Genomic DNA, 20,931 nt, shown 5'->3' with positions numbered 1-20,931 from the left:
AGCTTTTTGTTTTAGTTCGGTTATTTTGAAGAGTTACTCACCCTTGAGTAGCTCTTATTAAAAATAAAGGTGTGGTCACAAAGCGTGGATGTAGCGCGGTGGGTTAGGCCGGCTATAGAGCATGCTCAGGACGTCCTTTCCTGGTGGGTTAGGCCAGGTGTGGGAGTATAATTTCATGCGATGTTTGTGAGGGGTCCTGTTATGTGACAACGTTTTATGTTGGGTTTGTTGTGGTTTTACTTATGTCTTGTTGGTTATGTACTTTTTCTAAAAAGCAAATTGTTTGTGGTATGGGTTTGTCTTTCGACTTTTTTGTGTTTTATTATTTCTTTCTAAGACTTTGTAATAGTCTTCAAAAGAATAAATTATCCAGTTTTAAACTGGGTTAATCCGGTTTGGGTACCGTTGGTTTCCTTTTCTTAGTCATGCTGTTATTCTATGATTTGTGGTATTTAGTAAGCTGCGTTGGTTAGTTTTGTTTAGTATATGATTCCTTTCCAACCGGGTTAAAGGAAAGTTTGAAACATGTTATTATATGTTAGAGTTGTTGAGTGTGAAAACTTGAAACTGAAATTCATTATTTTAAACAATTCTTCGTGGGCGAGCTGTGCGAGTGTGGATAGAATTTCTGTGCGAATGAATGAAAATATCAAAAGGTTAGTACTGCATTTGCATTTATTTAATTTACTACATAGAATTTAGAAATTTACTGCTAGTCATGGGGGAATATTAAGATACAAATTTTCATCATAATTAGATTTACTGCTTGTGGGGGAAAATTTTAGAAATGAATTTACTGCATTGGTATTAAATTTATAAATTTATAAGTGTAAGAGATTAATAGAATTTTTGAAATCTGTTTGATGAAATTTGCGATTTTTATTTGTCTTTTGTGGTTTTTGTAGGTGATCGTCGGATGAAGGCTAAAAATCTAAAGAAAACATGAATAAAGTATGGTGAGTTTTTTAATATTTTAATTAGTTAGTAATATTCATTGAATTCATACTTACCTGTTAGTCGTCGGGGAAAAAACCGTGGGGGAAGATATCGTGAATTAGTTCTGAAGTTGTTAGTAGTTTAGCTAAGATGCGGATGATATTTTTAGTTTGAAGCAGTGGCCAAAGCAATTGAAGTGCCTTAATAGTGGTTAGTTCTTCAGTGCCTACTGCAAACTCATAAGGTGTGTTTTGGATTAAGTTATATAATTTGTGGTTAAATTTAGTGTTGTGGATGAATTCTAAAATTGGGATCTCTATAGGCTGTACAAACTCGTGCGGGATAAGGAAGGGTCGGGATTCTTCGGCGTTGAAGGTCTTGGTGATGGGGCAGAAAATATACATTTGGGTTATGGGGTCATAATTACGAAGAATACCATGGAGGTTAGTGTCTTTAATACAATATGTGAAATTTAGGAAATACGGTGAAGTGTATTTTGAATTGATGAATTGGAAACGATGGTGTGGTTGTCTAGAGGGTGTGTGGAGGTCAAAGTGATTTTGGATGAAACGATAGTAACTGTATGTATGTGTTTGTTTAGTGCGCAACATAATATCGTGTGAGCAGTGTAAATCTCTTTCGTGTGGTGCAAGGAAATGAAAGGTTAGTGAAAAGATTTGGAAGCGTTCTTTAAAACTTTCGTATGCTTGTGTGTTTGTTAGTGCTTCTGAAATAATGTGATCAAACTTTCGGTCGAAAATGTTTAGTGTAAATACATATGGTGTCTTGATGAAAAATTTCTCGGTGATTTGTGGATTAGCGAAGCGATCGTCGTCTAAGAATTGATCTTGGTTAGCTCTGATGATGTTGTGATCGTAGTATTCTAGTGTATATTCATTAGCTCTAGGTGCAGTGTGTATTTTTAGTGATTTTTTATATCCTACGTAAGTAAATTGTCTTGGTGTTAGTGGTGTAGTGAGTCGATATAGCATGTCCGTATTTCGTTCTATATCGATGTGAGTGTTAGATAAAGGTAAGCAAAGAGGGTTAGTGAAATGATAATATGAGGTCCAAGAGAGAGTGGGCATTAAAACGTATTCATCTACGAAGTTGCGTGTTTCGTTAGTGTCGTGGGGGGTGTTTAAGGTGTATTGTGGGAATGAGGGTAAGGTGATGGCTAAAAATTCTTTGGTGTTAGTATGCTGGGGGTGGTTGATGTATTCACGGGCTGTTCCTGGTTTTGCTGGGAAAGGATGGTTGGGGAACTTTCTTTTAAAAGTGCGGTAAGCTCTATTAGTGTTGAGTGAGGATTCAGTTGATGTGGATGATGGTGCTAATGATTCAGTATAATTTGAAGAGGGTGTAGGGGGATTGGATGAATTTGTAGTGGAGGAGATTTGGTTTATGGTCGGGGTGTTAAGGTGGTAGGGTTGTTGTTGGAGGGTAATAAAATTGTCTAGCTCTGGGGAGATTCGGGGGGTGTCTGGAGATGATTGGTCAGAATGGTATGAGGAATAGGTTGGGGTAACTTGGGAAGCATAAGAGGGTGTGGGAGTGATTGGGTCAGGGTTATTTGACAATATGGGTTGAAAAGGAGGTTGAGAAAAATGAGAAGGGTTATGAAAATTATTGGATGGAGATGGTTCTGAGTCGGCAAATTCATCGGGGGTTTCAATATTCGGATTATTTAGCTGTGAAATGGAGTATAAAACTGAAATTTGTGAGTTAGTGTCGGAATTCATGCCTGATGTTACATTGCTAGGTGGAAAATCGGGTGGCGGAAAAGCAAAAAGTGGTATTATTGGGATTGAAGAAGGAAGGTTGGTTGGATGGGAATTTGATCGATGGAGTGATCCAAGTTGGCGGCTCATCGTGGGCTAAAAAAATTATTATTTTGAGATTGAAAAGCGGTGGTATGGGGTTGTTCAATAATTTGTTCATAAGTATTATCATCTTGTGATTGATGTGTTATTATATGTTGGACGGGACTTTGCGATGTGGTGAGTCTAAAATTTGGATTATGTGTGATGGCTAAATTTCGAAAATTTCGTGGGACTAGGGATAGTGGATGGTTATTTGGTAGGGGTGGTAATTGTGGTGCCGTTGGCTGTGTGTCGACATTGTTATGTTCTTCGTCGTATGTATTTTGTCGTGTTGTTATTTTTGTGTTATATTCTTTTATTTGTGCGTCTAAAAGAATTTTGTTTATAGATGTAGAAAAGATTCCAAAAAATCCTGCAAATAGTATGCGTGCTACACTTGCTTGTCTGTTTACTTGTGTGTGTATAGCACATGTGTTGTAGATTCCTTTTAAAAGTGAGAAAAGAAATCCAATAAAGTTAAACATTGCGTATAAAATAGTCAATTTTTCTAAGATGTAGTAGGGCCATCCTAGAAAATCGAGGATCTCATTTTTGAGTGTAACAAAGCTAAAAATGTTAATTGGTGATATATCTTGGGGACGGTATTTTTCGCCGTTTAGATATATATAATCTTTAATGTCTTTAAAATATCCGCTATAGTCTTGCGTGTAGATATCGGCAAATCCTGCGGTTTCTGCAAGTTTGCGTAAATTTTGGTCTATTGATTGTCTTTGTATAGTGTCCATTTGTGTTAATAATTCTTGGAATTGTTGTGTTCTAATGTGATGTTGAATATCTGATTTTGAATAGATTCCTATTGATTGTAAGTCTATATTTGGGTTTCGAGCAATAGCGCGAATGCTTTCTGGTGAAAATTTTTTGAGTGATTGCATTAATGTGGGATATGGAGTGAGAAGATAATATTTATTTTCATCAGGGTTTAGTTGTACTACATTGTGGCTGTTTTCTGATCCACATGGGACTGCGGTATCCCAGAAATAGGTTCTTCGTGAAAGTGTATCCACGAAATGTACTTTATTCTTATAAAAGATAGGGATTCTTTTATAACATCGTTTATCTTCAAAAACGTATAGTGGTGATACTTTTTTAGTACAAGTATAAAACCATAAGATGTTTCCTTCGTAGTCTAAAAAATTTGATCTATTTCCAGATAATAAGTATCCTGCGTAGGGTATTTTTAATACTGCTAGTGCAAGTGATTGTAATATTTGTGTTCGTTCTAATTCGCATAGTTGGTGTAGTGTTTCTAATTCGGAGAGTGACATTTCTTGAAAAATGCGGCTAATTGTATAGTCTAGTTTCATATCCAAATGAATATCATAGTGGATATTACCGAAATATGTAGTATTCATTAGTGATAATTCTTGTAAGCGTGTGCTTCTGGTGTCATAAGGTTTTAGATGTCCACCAGGTTGTCCGTTGCTTTTTTCAAAATTAACTGGTATATAGGATGTTCCTTCGTTTAGAGGATGACCTGTGGCATATGGGTCGATTTTCACTTTTCCAGTGGTCATGTCGAATCCTTTTTCGTATTCAACTAATATTTCAGAGTATTGTGTTCTGTGAAGTGGATTCCTGTATTTACATGCAAGTTCTGTTTCTTGATATATTTGAAAACGTGTCAATTTATTTTCTATATTATCTATGTTTCTAAAATCGGAACTTAGTTTGCGTGATGGATGGACTTGTTCATATGGAATTGATTGTATAAAATATTTTTCGTGAAATTTTATCATACGAGCGTGTATTTTTGCTACTTGAAATGTTGTACATGTATCTTCGGGGAACCAAACAATTGTTGCTTGTGTTCTCGTTGTAGGGTCGCAATATCCTTGATCATTTTTACAAGGTAGTCGGATTCCTTGATAGATCATTGTATTATCAGATAAATCTCGTGTGAGTTGTATTTTTTCGAGTTGTATTTTCCAATCGAAAAACATTATTTCTTGGTATCCTTTATTTTTCGTGTCTGCTTTGCAGTTTGATGGGTTATTTATACCAATGTGTGGTATCCAATGTTTATCATGTAGGTCATAGGTTAATCGTCCGTGTGCGCCGTTATACGGGTATTTTTTGTCTAGTTTTATATGTCCTTGGTGTCTTTCAAGTTGTGATTGATGTACAGAGTCTGGAAAAACTTGAAAATTTACTAACTTTCTTTGGGAGTTTTTATTTTGTGTGATGTTTAGTCTAAGTAATTCATTTTTACAATCGTCGGGATTGAGATGTAAAAGACGTTCTATATTACTTTGATAGAATGATTCATGGTCAAGTCGGTTTTTGTTTCCGTTCGAGACTTGTGAACAATGTACTTTCTTTTCGGAAAATGTTGCTGTGAATTTATAACCTGTAACTGTTGTTGCTCGGGCTTTTGAATAGAGTGTTGCTATTATATCTGTGGTTTCTATAGCTTGTGGTTCTGTTTCACATTGTGATACTTGATTTATTGCATATTTGTGTAGTGTTTTTTGTTCATTTTCTTCGCAATCGTAATGTGTTACTAATAAATCTTGTGGTCCTGTACGAGGGGAAGGGTTTATGTTTTGATTTGAGGTTACTAGAAAAAGGAGTTGGAGAAAAATTAATAATTTTAGAATATACATGTGTATGATAATCCTGAGTATGGGTTATAAAATGTAATGTAACCAATTGTGTTTTTGGTGTATCTGTCGTATTTATATATTACTTCAGTAGTTATAAACGGTGGTGGTAGTGATTGAGCTGTTATGTTAGGTGGATTTAATGGGTAGGGATGTTGGGTAATGTTATTTAACTTAACTGTGATTTCAAATTTTAATTGTAAACTGTTTTGTTGGAGTATTTGAATATTGTGATCACGGATATCGTTGTGAATATCTTGGCGATATTGTAATCTATTAAGTGCCCAGTTATGAAGGCGGTTACTTTCTTGATGTTGTCCAAATAATGGTGGAGGTGCTGTGAATGTATTCCAATCTAATCTTAAAGGAATATTTATTGATGATTGTTCTCGATATCTGGCGTCGAGATTATTTGGAAAATTTAAGTTAAAAGGTGGTGGTGAAAATTGGCTTATTGATGGTGTTGATGGTAGTGATAATGTTTCTGGTAGTTATGAGGATGTTGTTGTATCCGTAGAAATATCTATGGGGTCATTGACTAAATTTGGTTCACCTTGTGTAAATGAATGTGTAGTCCAATATGGTAGTCGTGATGTTAGGTTTGGGGGGTTAAAAGGATTTTCTCGTGCTTGTTCAGATGTTGGTGTTGAACCTAAGTAGTCTGAGGGGAGACTTGAAGTGCTTCGTTGTGAAAAAAGTGTAGGAGTTTCTGGTGTGATACCAGTGGTGTTTTCTGGAGTGGTTTGTGATGGGGATTGAGGTATATCAAAATGAACTCGGGGAGTTTGAAAATTTCTGTTTCGTCGAGGATGTATAATTTGTCTATCTATTTCTGTTGTGTTTTGGTTTTGACTAAGGTTTCGTATTCTACTTAGTTCTTGTGGTAGTGTTGGGTAAAGATTATATGTTGGTTCACTTAGGGATGCTTGTCGTTGAACTGGTTCTAGTGGTTCAGATAAACGAGCGTGCCGTTCTTCAAAAGTGTATGGATTGTCTTGAAAAGAAATTCGTGTAGATGTTTGAGGATTTTGAGTAGTTGAAGGTGGTGTTTGGTTATCTTGGGATGATGTCGGTGAAGACTGATTCTGTGACTGTTGGGTAGCAATTTTTGATGGATTTTTGAATTGTTACTTTAGTGGGAAGGTTTATGTTTATTATAATATTCTTCCAAAAAAATAATTAAAAAAATTGTTGCTAGGGCAAATGTGATGATTGCTTTCTTTATGCATTTACATATGGTCAAAATGAGGGATGATAGAAATGTTATGAAAATTACAAACAATAAAAAAATATCAGTTCTACTGAAAATTGTTCGTATCATTTAGACAAGTTGTTAAAATCGTACCTGTGGATATATTCAAGGGTTTTGGAAAGTTGGAGGAATAGTTCGAGTATTGTGTAGAAAATTAAAAAAATGTTACAAAAAATGATTAAGATTATTAGAAAAGATTCAAGTAGATCAAAAAGAAATATTATAAAAGCTTCAAGTATTGAAAAAAAATGTTTAAAATTTATAAGTATTTGAGCGACTGTTTGAGAGAAAAGCATTTAAGAAATGATCTCTTGGTCGAATATTTTTTGCTGTTTGAGGCGATTTTCTAGTGTGGTCGAATTATTTATTAGTTTTTTTGACAAGTGGGTTGAGTTTCGTAAAAAACTGTTGGGGGCAATTTTCATGGTGACTGGGAGGTCGTCTTTTTCTTTATTTTTGTTTGTCAAATGATCCGGGGTATGGTGAGATTTTTATACTTTAGGCTAATTAAAATCTTCATTTTGTTACTTTAGGCGAAGTTATCAAATTTGTTTTGGGGGTATTCGTGGTCTGAGTTGGGGAAATATTGTTGATCTTTGGGTTATTAGATAAGGGAGGGGTACGGTATTATGGTGATATTTATTTTAGCTGTCAAGTTGGAGTGATTTGCTTATTTTTGACCTGGAGGTTGTAAAGTTATAGTTAGAGATGTGCCTGGAGTTCTAGATTATTCGTCTAATTGATCTTAGTTTGAGTTAGAGAAAGTGGCGGATTGGATGAATCCTATTGGTCTATTTTGAACTAGAATTATTGCGTACTTGTGAGCATGTTATTTTGAAAAATTGAAATGAAAAATGTTACGGGGGTTTCAAGATTGTGAAGTATGAAATCTTAAAATTACTTTTTAAATTCTACTTTCTTTAATATTTTGGATTGGGGGATGAACATTTTGTAGTTTTTACGTGGTTGATTTCGGAGTCTTGTTGTTTTTCTATGTTCAAATTTGTCTATTTCTTCTTGGGGTATTATTTGTTCTGTCATTTTTCTATTTTTTCTTTGTTTTGGAGATTCTTTATGGTTTTGTGTATTGTTTTTGGTGGCGGTTGGTTTTGTGTTTTGATTTTCGGTGGGGTTATCATTTTGTTCTGTGTTTTTCAGATGTGGTTCATTTTGAATGATTTTTAATCCTGTGAAAGAATATAATTGAGTTAATTCGCGGAGTGCGTATTCTTTTGGGTAATAAGGTAATAGGTTGTTTCGATGTTGAACGATTTCTTTTTTGTTTGAGTCGGTAATTTTATATGTGACATCAGTGGGTTTTGCAATTATTTGGTATGGTCCTTTTCGAAGGGGTTGTAATTTTTTAGAAATTCCTTTTTGAGTATTAAAATTAGGTATTAAAACAAATGTTCCAATTTTTAAATCGGAAGCTGGTGTAAAACGTGAATTGATTTTTTCATTTATGTTTTGTCTTTGTAATAACTTTTTCGTTATTTTTTGGTAAATTTCATTGTGTTTCTTATCTCTATTTAAAATCCATTCGGTGTGTGTACCGGAGGCTAATTTAAGAATTTGTGGGTGATGAAAATGATCTTCATCGTGTGTATGTAAAGGTAGGTTATAACAAATTGAGTCTTTAGTTGGTTGACAATAACCTTGTGCGTTTTTATGGGAATTTGCTGTAAACATTATTGGTTTGCGTGGCTTTTGGTTGAAAACCATTTCATATGGTGACATTCCTAAAGTTGTCGTGATTTGTGAATTATATGCTAAGGGAAATAATTTTACATCTGCTGACCATTCGGTATATTTTGTATCATTTCCGTTGATGATACATCTAAGATATTCTTGCAGTGAGCGGTTCATACCTTCGACTAAACCGTTTGTCCAAGGTGCATGAGATGTACGTGGTTTGTGTTTAATGTTATATAAATGACATAGTGTGATAATTTCATTATTTATGAATTCTGTACCGTTGTCTGTAACTAAAATTTCTGGTAGTCCGAATTTTGCTATCCAGTGTTCATAGAGTGTTGTGTAAGCGTAATAAGCGTTACAATGTGGTACTGGGTTAAGTGCTACATAATGTGTAAATGCGTCAACAATTACCATAATGTAGGAGTTTCCTTCTGATGAGGGTGAAATTGGGCCTTTAGTATCAAATGAGATACGGTGATTAAAGTACAAACTTTGTCCTTTAAAATCTTGTTTTTGTGCTATTTGTTTTTGATTTGGGTAAGGTTTATTCAGTTGACATACTATACAATCATTGCATAGTACTTTTATCCAAATCGGTGCATTTGGGAAGTAAAAATTTTGTATAAAATTTGAATATGTTTTTTCTGATCCAGAGTGTCCTTTAATATTTTGTGTATGTGAAATATTAAAAGCTATAAGAATCATACTTATAGGGAGACAGGGAACTGTAGATTCATTTAGGTTATACTCTAAAAGGTCTGTTTTTTCGTTAATTGTTGTGTTGTTAAATTTGCGAAAGTATCGGAGGAGTGTTTTGTTTCCTAGAATGGTTGAATCTGCTTTGATAGGTTTAGTTTTATATTTGTGCCATGATTTCAGTTGTCGAATTATTGGGTCAAGATTTTGATATTGTTTCAGTGTTGAAATTGTAATCGTATCTGTTGGGGGGAGAAAAATGTTTTCGATTTCTAATTTAGATAAGGGTATTGTATCAAGTGGGTCGTGAAGGTCAAAAACTTGATTTATTGTGTATTTTGAATCATTTGTTTGTGGTCCTGATAAATTTATTTTATCAGTTAAATCTTCTTTTTCGATTAGTGGAAAATGGTCTTTCTTAGGTAGGTGTTGTTTTGTTCGTTTTTGTTGGGTGTTACTTTTTATCCATTGAGAATATGGGATTGGTTTGAAAGTTGATGTTCCAAGTAGATCAACTTCATAATGATTATTTTGACAATCTAAATAAAGTGGGAAATGTTGTAAATTATTTATTTGTGATTGTTCAATATCAGTTTTTACTGCATATTTGCATTCTAATCGAGGTGATGTTTCGTTTTCTGCAAGGTAGAATTTTATGTTTTTGGGTATTTCAACTGTTGTTTTTCGTGTAAGTAATTCAGGTGGTGTATTTCGACTTAAGGTGTCTGGTAATGCAAGATTTTTTCCTGCAGTCCAAACTATATGTAAGTTTGGAAACTTCATTAGAATTAATTGAAATCTGTAAACTCGGTGGTTTGGGTTAGATTTTTGTGTGAAAAGAAAAATGATTGGTTTGTGGTCTGTGAATAAAACTGTGGGATGTTTTGATCCAAGTATCAGAAATTCATATTCTGTAAGTGTATAGATTATGGCTGTACATTCTCTCATTAGGGTTGAGAGTCGTAGCTCTGCTTGAGTGAATAATCGGGAGTTTGCTGATATAAGGTTCATTTTGTTTGTACCATTATGTGATTGTAATAATGCTGCGCCGATGCCAAAGTTCGAAGCATCGCACATTGCATAAAATGGTTGATCAGGGTCTGGAATTGTATTTGAAATTTGTTCAGTTAAAAGTTTCTTTATTTCTTCGAATCGTGCTTGATGTTCTGTATTCCATTCAAAGTTATTTTGTTGTCTAAGGATGTTATAAAATGGTCGTAGATATAATTGCATTTTATAAACATATTTACTTAAAAAGTTTAACATTCCAAGGAATTCTTGGATTTTCTTTTTATTTGTTGGTGGTTGAAGTTTTTGAATAGCGTCAATGCGTGATTTCAGTGGAGTGATTGTTTTTCTTTCTATGTTATGTCCTAAGAATTTAACTCTTGTCAAAAAGAAGTGTGATTTATCGGGGGCGGCCTTCAGATTTTCGTTCTGAAGTATTTGGTGATATTTTTCTAAAACACTGAACATTTCGTCTTTTGTTTGTGATTGCATAAAAACATCGTCTAGATAGGTGATTGCGTTTTTCTTGAGTATTAGTGGTCTAAAAATTTTGCTCATAAAAGCTGAAAATGCTGCTGGTCCTATGGATATTCCATAGAATAAGCGGTTGAATTCATATTGTTGGTTTCCGATAACAAATTGTGTTAAACGTCGTGATTGTTCATCTAGTGGCATTTGATTGTATGCACTATTCATATCGGCGGTTGTAAAGTATTTGCCGTTTATTTTTGTTAAAATAACTTGTATTGGTTCAATGGGCCAATTACATTTTGATTCATCTATAAGTGAATTGAGGTATCTAGCGTCGAGAACGATTTTTAATGATTCTCCTTTAGCTAGAATGATAACGGGGTTGATGAATGTGTTGCCTTTTGGTTGTTCTTCTTTATTAACTGGTGATATAATATTGTACTGTTCTAAAATATCGAGTAATCTGTTTACTTTATCATGTAAGTGAATTGGTACTTTACTTGCTCTCTGTTTTTTGAAAACTGCGTCTGGTTTTAACGGGAGATGTAGTGATGAACTGATTTTTCCAACATCGAATTTTGATGTTGCATAGACTGATGAATATTTAATTAGCTGTTTGGCTAATTTTTCGAATTCGTCTTGTGTTATTTGTGAATGTTGGAAATTAAACATTGTTAAAAATTTCTGTTGGTCTGCTGTGTAGTTACTTATGTTGAATGTAGGTTTGAAATATGGAGTTTTTGTGAAATAATCCGTATTTCTGTTTTCGTTACTTATTATATTATTTATAGATAATTCTTCATTAAGAATTGTAGATTGGCAAATATCTAGTAATTGGAGTATATTATTTACGCGATAGGCTTTTTCGTGTATTGGTGATATTGTAGCGTTGGTTTCACAATATCCTAAAAGTCCTAAAGGTAATGTTACTTGGTAAGGTGTATTATTATAGACATGTAAGGAAATGATATCGGAATTCGAATTTTTCAAATATTTTATTGAAGAGATTGTGATTTTGAAAAATTTATGAATAGGTTTGAATTCAAAATCTGACATATAAAATTTTTGTTTGTTTTGTTCTTTATCATATTGGTGAACTTGTTTGATTGAAAAATTATAGATGTTTCCTGATAGTGGTTTCAGGTGTTTTCTTTGTTGGTTAAATATCGGATAAAATTTTGAAAAGAATGGTGGTTGTTTATTTAATCTTTGAAAAAATGTTAAGGATGTTTCTTTTGTTTTTGTATATTTATCTTTGATTAATATTTTACTATTTAGTATGTTAATTGTTGGTATATACTTCGAAATAAATGGTATTCCAATGATATTATATTTAATATCAGTGATATGAAATATTTGTTTAAATGGCTTATTTAAAATTTTGCTTTGCTCCATTGTTCTGGTAGGGAGGAGAAATAATTGGATTTTTCCGTAGTTTATCAATGTTGATCCTTGTGCTGTTGCTAACTTACTGGAGGTTTCAAGAGGTGTTAGTTTTGGGTGTAAAGTTTTTATTTCATTCCATGTGGGGATGTTTATTATGTTTGATTCTGCTCCTGAATCAATTAAAAAATCTATTTCAAGGTCTGGTGGTTGAAATTCTTTATTTCTTGGGCTTTCTAAGAGAAATGGTATTGTCCAAATTTTTTCTTTGGGTTGTTCTTTTTGTATATTTTGATAAATGTGGTTTGTATTCAAGCATTTTGTTTTGGTATTTTTATTGGTTTGATTTGTAGTGTTTTTTTCTTGCGTCGTTGGTGTGGAATTTATGGGTGTAGTGTAATTATTTTGAAGAAATTCTGATTGATTTTCATATATATGTGATGGAAAGGGTTGTTCATATATGACAGATTCATAGTCATTTTCGACTTTTATCATATTGATAGCAAGAGTGTTTTCAGTATCACTTTCTGAATCTGATGATGTACAGTTTATTTGATTGAGTTGTAACGTATCAGTTACTGTGTCATCAATACCTGGAGGGTCTGATGTTGTTTCTGGGTTAGCTTGTACTTGATTGATTTGTCTTTGATGTTTAGGTGTACTGCTTCTGTGACGATTATTAGAATTATTATAGTTATTATTATTCCTATGTGGTGATTGGGAATAATTTCTATAACGATTATTATAACTTGAGTGTCGATTTTGTGAATTATTTCGTGATCTGTTTTGGTAATTATTGTTTGGTCTGTTATAGTTCGATCTATTATATGAGTTATTCCTTGATCGATTATTCGGGTAATTCTGGTTTCGGTTGTTTGAATAACTTCTATTTCAATTATAGGAGTAGTTTCTATTCCTATTGTATGATGAATTTCGTGATTGGTTGTTTGGATAGTAGTTATTTCTTGATTGGGAATTAGATCTAGAAACAAATCGTTGTGTATTTGAATTTGATCTGGAGTAGTTATTTCGACTATTTGGTCTATTGTAGTGATTTTGTGATGAAGTATACGTGTTTCTTCGTTCTGGTGATCTTCCTCTATAACTTGAGTTATATGGTGATTGATTTCTTGTATAATTTGTATTGTTCGGGAGTGGTTTTCCTGAACTGTTGTTGCTGTGGACTGTTTTGTTCGGTAGATTTTGATCTTTTTTCATGTATTGATAGAATGATTTATTTGGTTCTTTATACTTTTGAGGTTTATTTTGATTATCTTGCTGTTTTTGTCTACATTCGGAAATACTATGTCCGTATCGTCGGCAATAATTACACCATTTTTTGAAAGATGGTTTGCCTTTAAAGTTTGGGTTCTTTTCGTAGATATTGAGTATTTCAGTGATTTTTTCAACGAGGTCTGTCTCTGATTCCTGTATATTATTAATATTAGTGGGAGTCGTTTCAATTCTGTTAACGTATTGTAATTTTAGATTTTCCGTTTCTTCTAGTTTCATCGTGATTTCTGCTTGTTCTAATTTGTCTACTAGTTTTCGAAAATCTAAATCGGGTTCTCGAATTGAAGAAGGATGTGATGCTCTCTTTTTTATTGCTATTTTCCTTTTGGTGTTAAGGTCATCATTAAGATTTCTGTCATCTTTGTGTTTTTATAGTCATGTGTATTTAATGAATATGCTTTTCGAACTAGTGTTTCGATTCGTACTGCTATTTGCTTGATGGTTTCGTTTGGTAATCTGCGAATTTCATTACATAAAACTCTTTGTTGTTGTTTGTTTCTTTCGGAGTCAAACATTTTTGAAAATTCTTGTGTAAATCTTTTCCAGTTTGATTTTATTTCTAGAGGTAGTACTGAAAACCATTTTTGGGCTGCGCCATCTAAGGTTGTTTGTATCAACGCTGTGCGTCGATGTATCCAGTTTTGATGTAGTGGCGTGTTAATTGGTTCAGGTCCTATGTTTAAAATCAAATTTGCTGTTACTGCATTTAAGTAATCTTCTACAGAGTATTCAGGGTCTGTTCCTGTGAAGACCATTAAAGGTTTATTTGATGTTATCGATGATCCACCCATAAGGTATGGATTCATTGTCATTTGTAATGATTCTGCTGCATTTGGCATTTGAGAAAAATTTGAAAGTTGGTTTCTTGTTATTTCATGTTGTTGAAGATAATATGGGAGTGGTATTTCATTTTGCATTTGTGATGGTTGATACGAGTGTGCAGTCATTGGATTTTGTTGTTGAATTGGTTGAAAAGATTGTGTATTAATTGGATTTTGTTGTTGAATTGGTTGTTGATGTTGTGCATCTATCGGTTGTGGAGAAAAATTTCTATGATTTGTACGTGTTTTCTGTATTCCTTGTCTACGATATTCTTGAGTATTTTGTGTAAATATATCTGGTTGTAAGAAGTCATCATCTGAGGATAAATAATCCATTTGATAAGATGTCTGTTTTTTATTTTTATTTTGTTGAAAAAATGGGTAATTTTCACTGTGATCCTGTGGAGGATTTGTTTTGAAATTTATTGAATTAGATTGGGTCATTGGGTTATCCCAATTTCGAGATCTTGTATATTGGTTAAAATTTCTTTGTGGTTGATTATATGTTTTTGATGGATGTGTATAATTATAATTATGGTCTGCAAAGTTGTTTCTAGTGAATATTTTGCGTGTTTTTGATGGTATTGTCATGGGTCTATATGTTTGGTAATCCATATGTGAATATTTTGGAGCAACCGAAGGTTTAACGGTTGATTGTAAGGTTACCTGTGTTTGTGAAGGATTTGTATTTCTTGGTGTTGTTAAATTTGGGCGTATTGGTGAAATACTTTGTTGTGTAGTTGTTGTGTGTACAATTTCTTCATTTATGAAGTGTGATGGTGTCTGGATATCTTGTTGAGTAAGATTCCTAGTTCCATTGAGGTTTTCGTTGTGTATGACTGTAGAGTTTAAACTATTATTTTGTGTATCGGGTAAAAATGTATTATAGTTTAATGGTGTTGCATCAATTGTTAATGGTATTACTCTTACGTAATCTCTTATGTAAGATATTGTACCTATTGCTTGACTTGAGATTGATTGTGGAAAGCTTATAAATGCGGGATGAGACCATTCGGGGTCCCAAACATAATCTGATTGTTCTGTGATAGCGGTATCATCGTTCGAATTTTGGGGTCTAAAATTTTTTCTTGCTTGTGCAATTAAATCAATATTGTGTGTGAAATAATCTATTATGAACCATGCCAAAATTTTTTGTAAATCGTGTTTGGTATGTTGTGAAACGTCGTCTTTCGTGAAATTTTCTTTAATGATGTTTAAATAACTAGAGAGTAGTGTGATTTCATGTCGTACTCTTAAATGTTTAGATGTTTCTGTCGGTGAGACATTTGTTAATGGGATTTCGTTTTCTAATATCGAAATATAACTATATATTATTGCGAAAACTTCATTGGTGAATATGGAGTTTGCTCTTTGTGAGTTATGGTATTGGATGCTTTTTATATATTCTGAAAAAACTTTTGAAAATTCTAAATCAAGATCGTCTGTTTGAATTGTATATTTTCTATTATTATGGTTTGGTGAGGTGAATTCTATGGAGTAGATTCCATACTGTTGTGTTATGTTGCATATATCTTTTAGATAGTGATCTATGATTTGTCTTTTGATTTTTACATCGGGGAACTCTGTTTTACATGGACTGATTCCGGGTTCAAATAAATTTACGAGTAAATTTTGACAAAATATGTGTTGTCCTCTATCAGTATCTGCGTCTACTATAAAAGGAAAGATTTCATCATCATCTGGAGTTTCGTCACCTGGGGTGTGCGTTGAACTCATTTTTCCGTTCGATGACTGTTAATATGTAATTATTAATGTGTCGAATTGGTTGATTCCAATTGTATAAATGTACTGGTTTGTGTTTGTACTGCTTTTTTATTCTTCTTTTTCCTCTTTGTGATGAATTTGAAGTTGTTTCTGAGTCAGAGAAATATAATTGATCGTGAAGTGGGTAATTTTTATCTATTGATTCTTTTAGTTTGTAAAGTTCGTCTAAACTGTTGGTTTCTGATTCTGAAAATGCGTTGCGATTTTTTGAAAATCTTTTTCGTGTTATTTGTCTTTGTTTAGTTATTATTTTTCTCTTTAGTGTTTGTCGTTTTGTTCGAATGTATCCAACTGTTTGTGTATGAGGTGTGATTACAAGGTCGTATTTTTTATTATCTATTTCACAATTGTGTAAAATGATTGTTTGTTTATTTCCTAGGTTTTTAAATGACATAAGGTTTAGGATGACGGATGCAAAAGGTTGTTAAATGATTTCTATTTTCCTAAACTGTTAGTTCTTACGATTTTTTGGTTAGCTTAACCTGGGTCTATTTGTTCAGGGTTGGAGAGAAAAGTATATCGATTCCGAAGAATGATTTTTACTTTCTCGTGACTAGTATAAGCTAAGGTGTTAACTTACTTAATCTTACTTAGGGGTAGTGATTGTGTTCAAGGGTTGGAGAATAGTAAATCGATCCACAAGGTTCAGGTATAATTAGAACGCGAGTAGTTCGTTAGATACTATTTTAAACTTACTAAGTCTAAGATTTATCCTGGGTCTGGTAAGAGGGGGGGTCAAGTGAAGGATGATTAACCGAAGTTCTTCACTGTTTATCCTAATTTGAATGATTAGTTTTGTTTAAAAATTTCTATTAGTCTTGGGTCTTTAGGAAGGGTTGGGTAGTGAATCGACGTTTGAGGTCGTTAGACACTAATTAAGTGGGTGGGGGAGAACAAAGTTGTTCTGTTTGATCCAAGGATAAGCCTTGATGATCAAATTTGAAATTTAATTAAGTAGAAAATGATTTAAGATCCAAGGATAAGCCTTGATGATCTGGTTTTAAAATTAAGTGACTTTAAGTTTTAATAAAATTTTAGATGTGTGTAAAGGAAAGATTTAGTGTTTTGATGATATTAGTGAGTTGATGATTGCTGTTATGTTTTAGGTGATGAAGCTGGAACAACAAGATGATTTATGATTACTAACCATTTATTGTCATGCTACTAATTTTTATTTTTATTTTCCAATAAATATTTTTCAAACATGTTTTGTATAATACTGCAGAGTTTTAGGAAAACGATCTTAGATCTTTTTATCAATCGTTATTGTATAATATTAATTTTGTTTAGCGCCTGAAATGATTTTGAAGATTAACTTCAAGGTTTTATGTTTGCAAATGGAAATCTAAATTCATTGCAAGTAGTATTCGAAATATAAAAGTTTGTTCTGGCTTTTGCCGAACTATCATATAACTATACGGCAAGTTTCTACTTTGTCGTATGTCGTCTTTGGTTCGATGTCTTCTTCCAATTCCGGGTAGTTCTATTATGGTTCGGAATATTGGCTCTGATCTATTGAGTCGGAGAGACATTTCAATTAAATTATTGTCGTATAACATTTTGTAAATGTTTTTGTCTAATTTCTAATCTATTTTTGGTTAATTCTAAGCTATTAAGGTCTTGTTCGAGACTTATGGTCGCACCAGATGAGTTAGGACCGAAGTGTAACTCATAGAGTAATTTCGGATAGGGTACACCGTCTGCTCGTCACGCTATCTTATTTTCGGCCGGATAGATTCGTGCAACTTCTTAGTCTAATACCGATCCTAATCTTACTCTTATACTATCTAGTCTCAGGTTGTTTAACTAGTCTCTGCTAGGCTCAATAGATCTAGGGTATACTGGTTTATTGCGGCTGCTGAAGTGCTCGGGAGAGTCCAACTAATTTCTAAGTTAAATTCAAATCTCTCTGGTGCTGAAATTACAAGTAACTTCAGCACTTACAAATAAGTGGGTTGTTAGTTAGATGGATCATGATTGGTTAATATTAAATACTTTACATTGGTAAAACATTTAATTTATCCAATCATAAAATGTAGTTTAGATCAGGTTCCACAAAGTAGTAATGACATAATGATGACTCTTATCTTGATGACTGTTTTTTTTTTACTCTAATCCTATTCTCAAACTCTTAAAGAATTTAAGCTATAATAAGCTTAAGCTTGTTTGTTAAGTGAGTCAACAATTGTGAAAAAAAACTGTTTGATTTAGGTAAATAATTTTTGCGTTTTGTTTTAAAACCCTGTTGTCTAAAAATTCATATTATAAAGCCCAATTTATGGTGAAATGATTATCATACATATTTCATAAATTAAATTCGTATGCTTACCAGTTTCGTCAAAGAACTCATGGAGGGAATTGTATGACAAGCAATTTTTTGCATGGACTCATGATAAGTATTTATATGCATTGAAGTCAACCTGGTAAAGCTTGGTTTAATTTAACAGTTGCATTCTTGCAGTTTTCCGATTTCATTGAGTGGTTGTTAACTCAGAACGATATTGAAAATGGTGCTTCCAATTTTTATTACTTTTTGTCGAAAATCGATATCTAATTAATTTTAAAAAACTTTACAATTATATATTAACAATTGAACCAACTATATTTGAACAAATTTTTGTAAAATATGTTTTCAGTTGTTTCGTTGGTACTGAAGCAATCCGAAGTACAAAGTGGTGGCCATATTAAAATTTCAATTTGTGTAAGAATTTCTGATGATTGTTCTCTGAGTTTTTACTAAAAATACATAACTTTCAGCTACGGTTTTAAACTCAGATTGTGTTCGGTTTTTTTCATATTTCTCCTGTTCTGAGTTTACCAGAATGTGTTTTCATATTAAAACTACTCATTTTCCATAAATTGCCCAACTTATGGGGCGAGCTCCTCAGTTACGGGGAACTTGGAAATAGGTACTTGCCGTTGTTTTATAAAGGTCGATAAGAACCTTCAGTATGTTAAATTTACACAATTCAAAAGAATGACGCTTTGTATGGTCGCACATTTTTTGTATCTTGTTAAATATCCCCCCTCCCCATGGCACCTTGTAACGAAACCCCCCCCCCCTCTATAAAGAAAGAATTGAACAGTTAAGCGTATACGAGTTTTGTACCTTGTTAAGTGTCCCCCTCCCCTATTGCAATAGTTAACAAGGTGGGAATAGTTAACAAGATCCCTTTTTTCTACATTTTTTGAATAACTCCAAAAATTAGGTACATAGACATTTCATAGAGGCTGGTAAAAAAAATGTAGTTTAAACGGTATATTCACAGTCAACATTATCAGGTGACTGCTGGCGATTTCGACCTGCAGACTAACATTCCTGACTTTGCAATCGACACTGGCCATTGCTTAGTGAGAGAAGTGATTGTTGAGGATGGCGTGGTGCAGGGATCTTTCGAACCAGCTATTTTTTCAACAGGTTAGTTTTTTTTCATTTGAAGTTATAAAGGTTAGTTCTTTTTTCGTTTTGAAATCACCCAACCGCTCCTTCTTTGGTATACTTTGCATCCAATTTAGCTGGCCGTCATTGAAATTCTTCCAACTTCCCTTTAAAATATCTGCAGAAGTTTTTTTAATCTAATAAAATAAAAAAATGATCTTTTTCAGTTTTTTAATTTTTGTTGTCAGGTCCTCCCATCACATGCAATTTCAAGTTCAAAACGTCATATTTCTCATGTAATAGCAAGTAATTCGGAACAACTCAGTTTGGACTGATTTTGCTCGTCGAATACGCTACACGACAAATTATAACAGGTGAATATTGCATTAACTATTATCTCAGAATATACGACCTATCAACTTTCAATTTTCAAAACTCAATAGTATTACAAAAAAGGGTCCCACGAGAAATAATTATTGAATGCTGAGCTGAAGTCATCAATATATGTCGGATGGTTTTAAAAATGACGGCAGTGATATAAAACTTTCAACTGGGATATAACTCGACAATGTAGAAATCTCTAGTCACACATTCCCTGCACTACTCTCGCTCAATTTCGTACGAAAAACTATTATATACAACTGAACACGAACCATAATAGAAAACCATAATAGCTCATTGCTTGTGTCAAATTCCATACCTTTTTCTCGTTGTTCTTTTCTGATGCTTCACATTTGAAAATGTACTTTTCAGCGCTGAAACATCAAAAAATCAACGCTAAAATATTGCCGAAAAAAACTTTCCAGGAAAAAAACTGAAGCAACTAAGAGAGTTTGTAATAGTATAATCAGGGTCATAGCCGGTTATTTGGCTTATTTCGAACTATCCGATCAATTGCTCCTATTATCTGATGATCAAGTTATAACGCGGCTGAAATTTTCCGTCATTGCTTCAAATGTTAAATCAATGAGCCATAGGTATCTGAATTTTTTACAAAAAAGTTGTTCTCACTCTTTACCTTTTACAGACATAAAGAAAACCCAGGACTCTTAAATTAATTTTACTATTACTTAGACCTTTTTGAAGCTACCCCCAGTGCTATAAGACGTCGGATGAGTCGGGATTCTCGGAAATTGTTGAACTGCCTGAACAGTACTGACAGCTTTTGAATTTCCAGCTACTTCCCGAATTAGTACCAAAAAAAAAAGAAAATACTGCAAAACTCGAATACATAAAAAAAGTCGAATACATAAATCTCAAAAACATAACAAAGCTGCTTCGATTATTAAAACCAGCAACAAATCAATTATGGCAAATAAGCTTCTTTCAACCAATTTGGAATGAGTTCTAAGAGAGATTAACTCTCCGCTTACGCGTTAATAGTACGATATATATCGCGCGTTAATTATCCCAAATTGGCCAAAAATGGCAATCTTTAAACCCCTGTAACTTTATGAAAAATGGTCACAGGTAAAATATCTTTTCAAATTCGAGCTCAGGACAACAATACCTTTCGAATGATAAAAAAAATTCCGTCAAAAACCGCTAGTTAAAAAATCAAAATTTGTCTGAAGAAAAAAAAACCCACCCCGAGCACAAATATTCCGTTACTTTCGTATCGTAAGTTGAAACAATAACTTAACTGAACGAATAGTCGAAATGATAGATTCAAGGGAGTAGTCGAGCATTTAAAGGCTAAACTTCTTGCAATGATAATCAGCAAACC

General features: G+C 33.2%; 1 protein-coding gene across 1 annotated transcript in view; it reads left to right on the top strand.

The window, feature by feature from the left end:
- The window catches only part of LOC134855494 (uncharacterized), a 30,416-nt gene that overhangs the window by 3,731 nt on the left and 5,754 nt on the right, over nt 1-20,931 (top strand). Inside the window, exon 2 of the mRNA XM_063872031.1 lies at nt 19,109-19,244. Within this exon, the coding sequence (XP_063728101.1) occupies nt 19,109-19,244 (136 nt within the window). The remainder of the gene's footprint in view (nt 1-19,108; nt 19,245-20,931) is intronic.

Source organism: Symsagittifera roscoffensis, chromosome 10 (genome assembly GCF_963678635.1).
Source record: "Symsagittifera roscoffensis chromosome 10, txSymRosc1.1, whole genome shotgun sequence".
NCBI lineage: Eukaryota > Metazoa > Xenacoelomorpha > Acoela > Convolutidae > Symsagittifera > Symsagittifera roscoffensis.
Note: the sequence above shows the minus strand (reverse complement) of the source record. Positions and strands in the feature narration are given on the sequence as shown.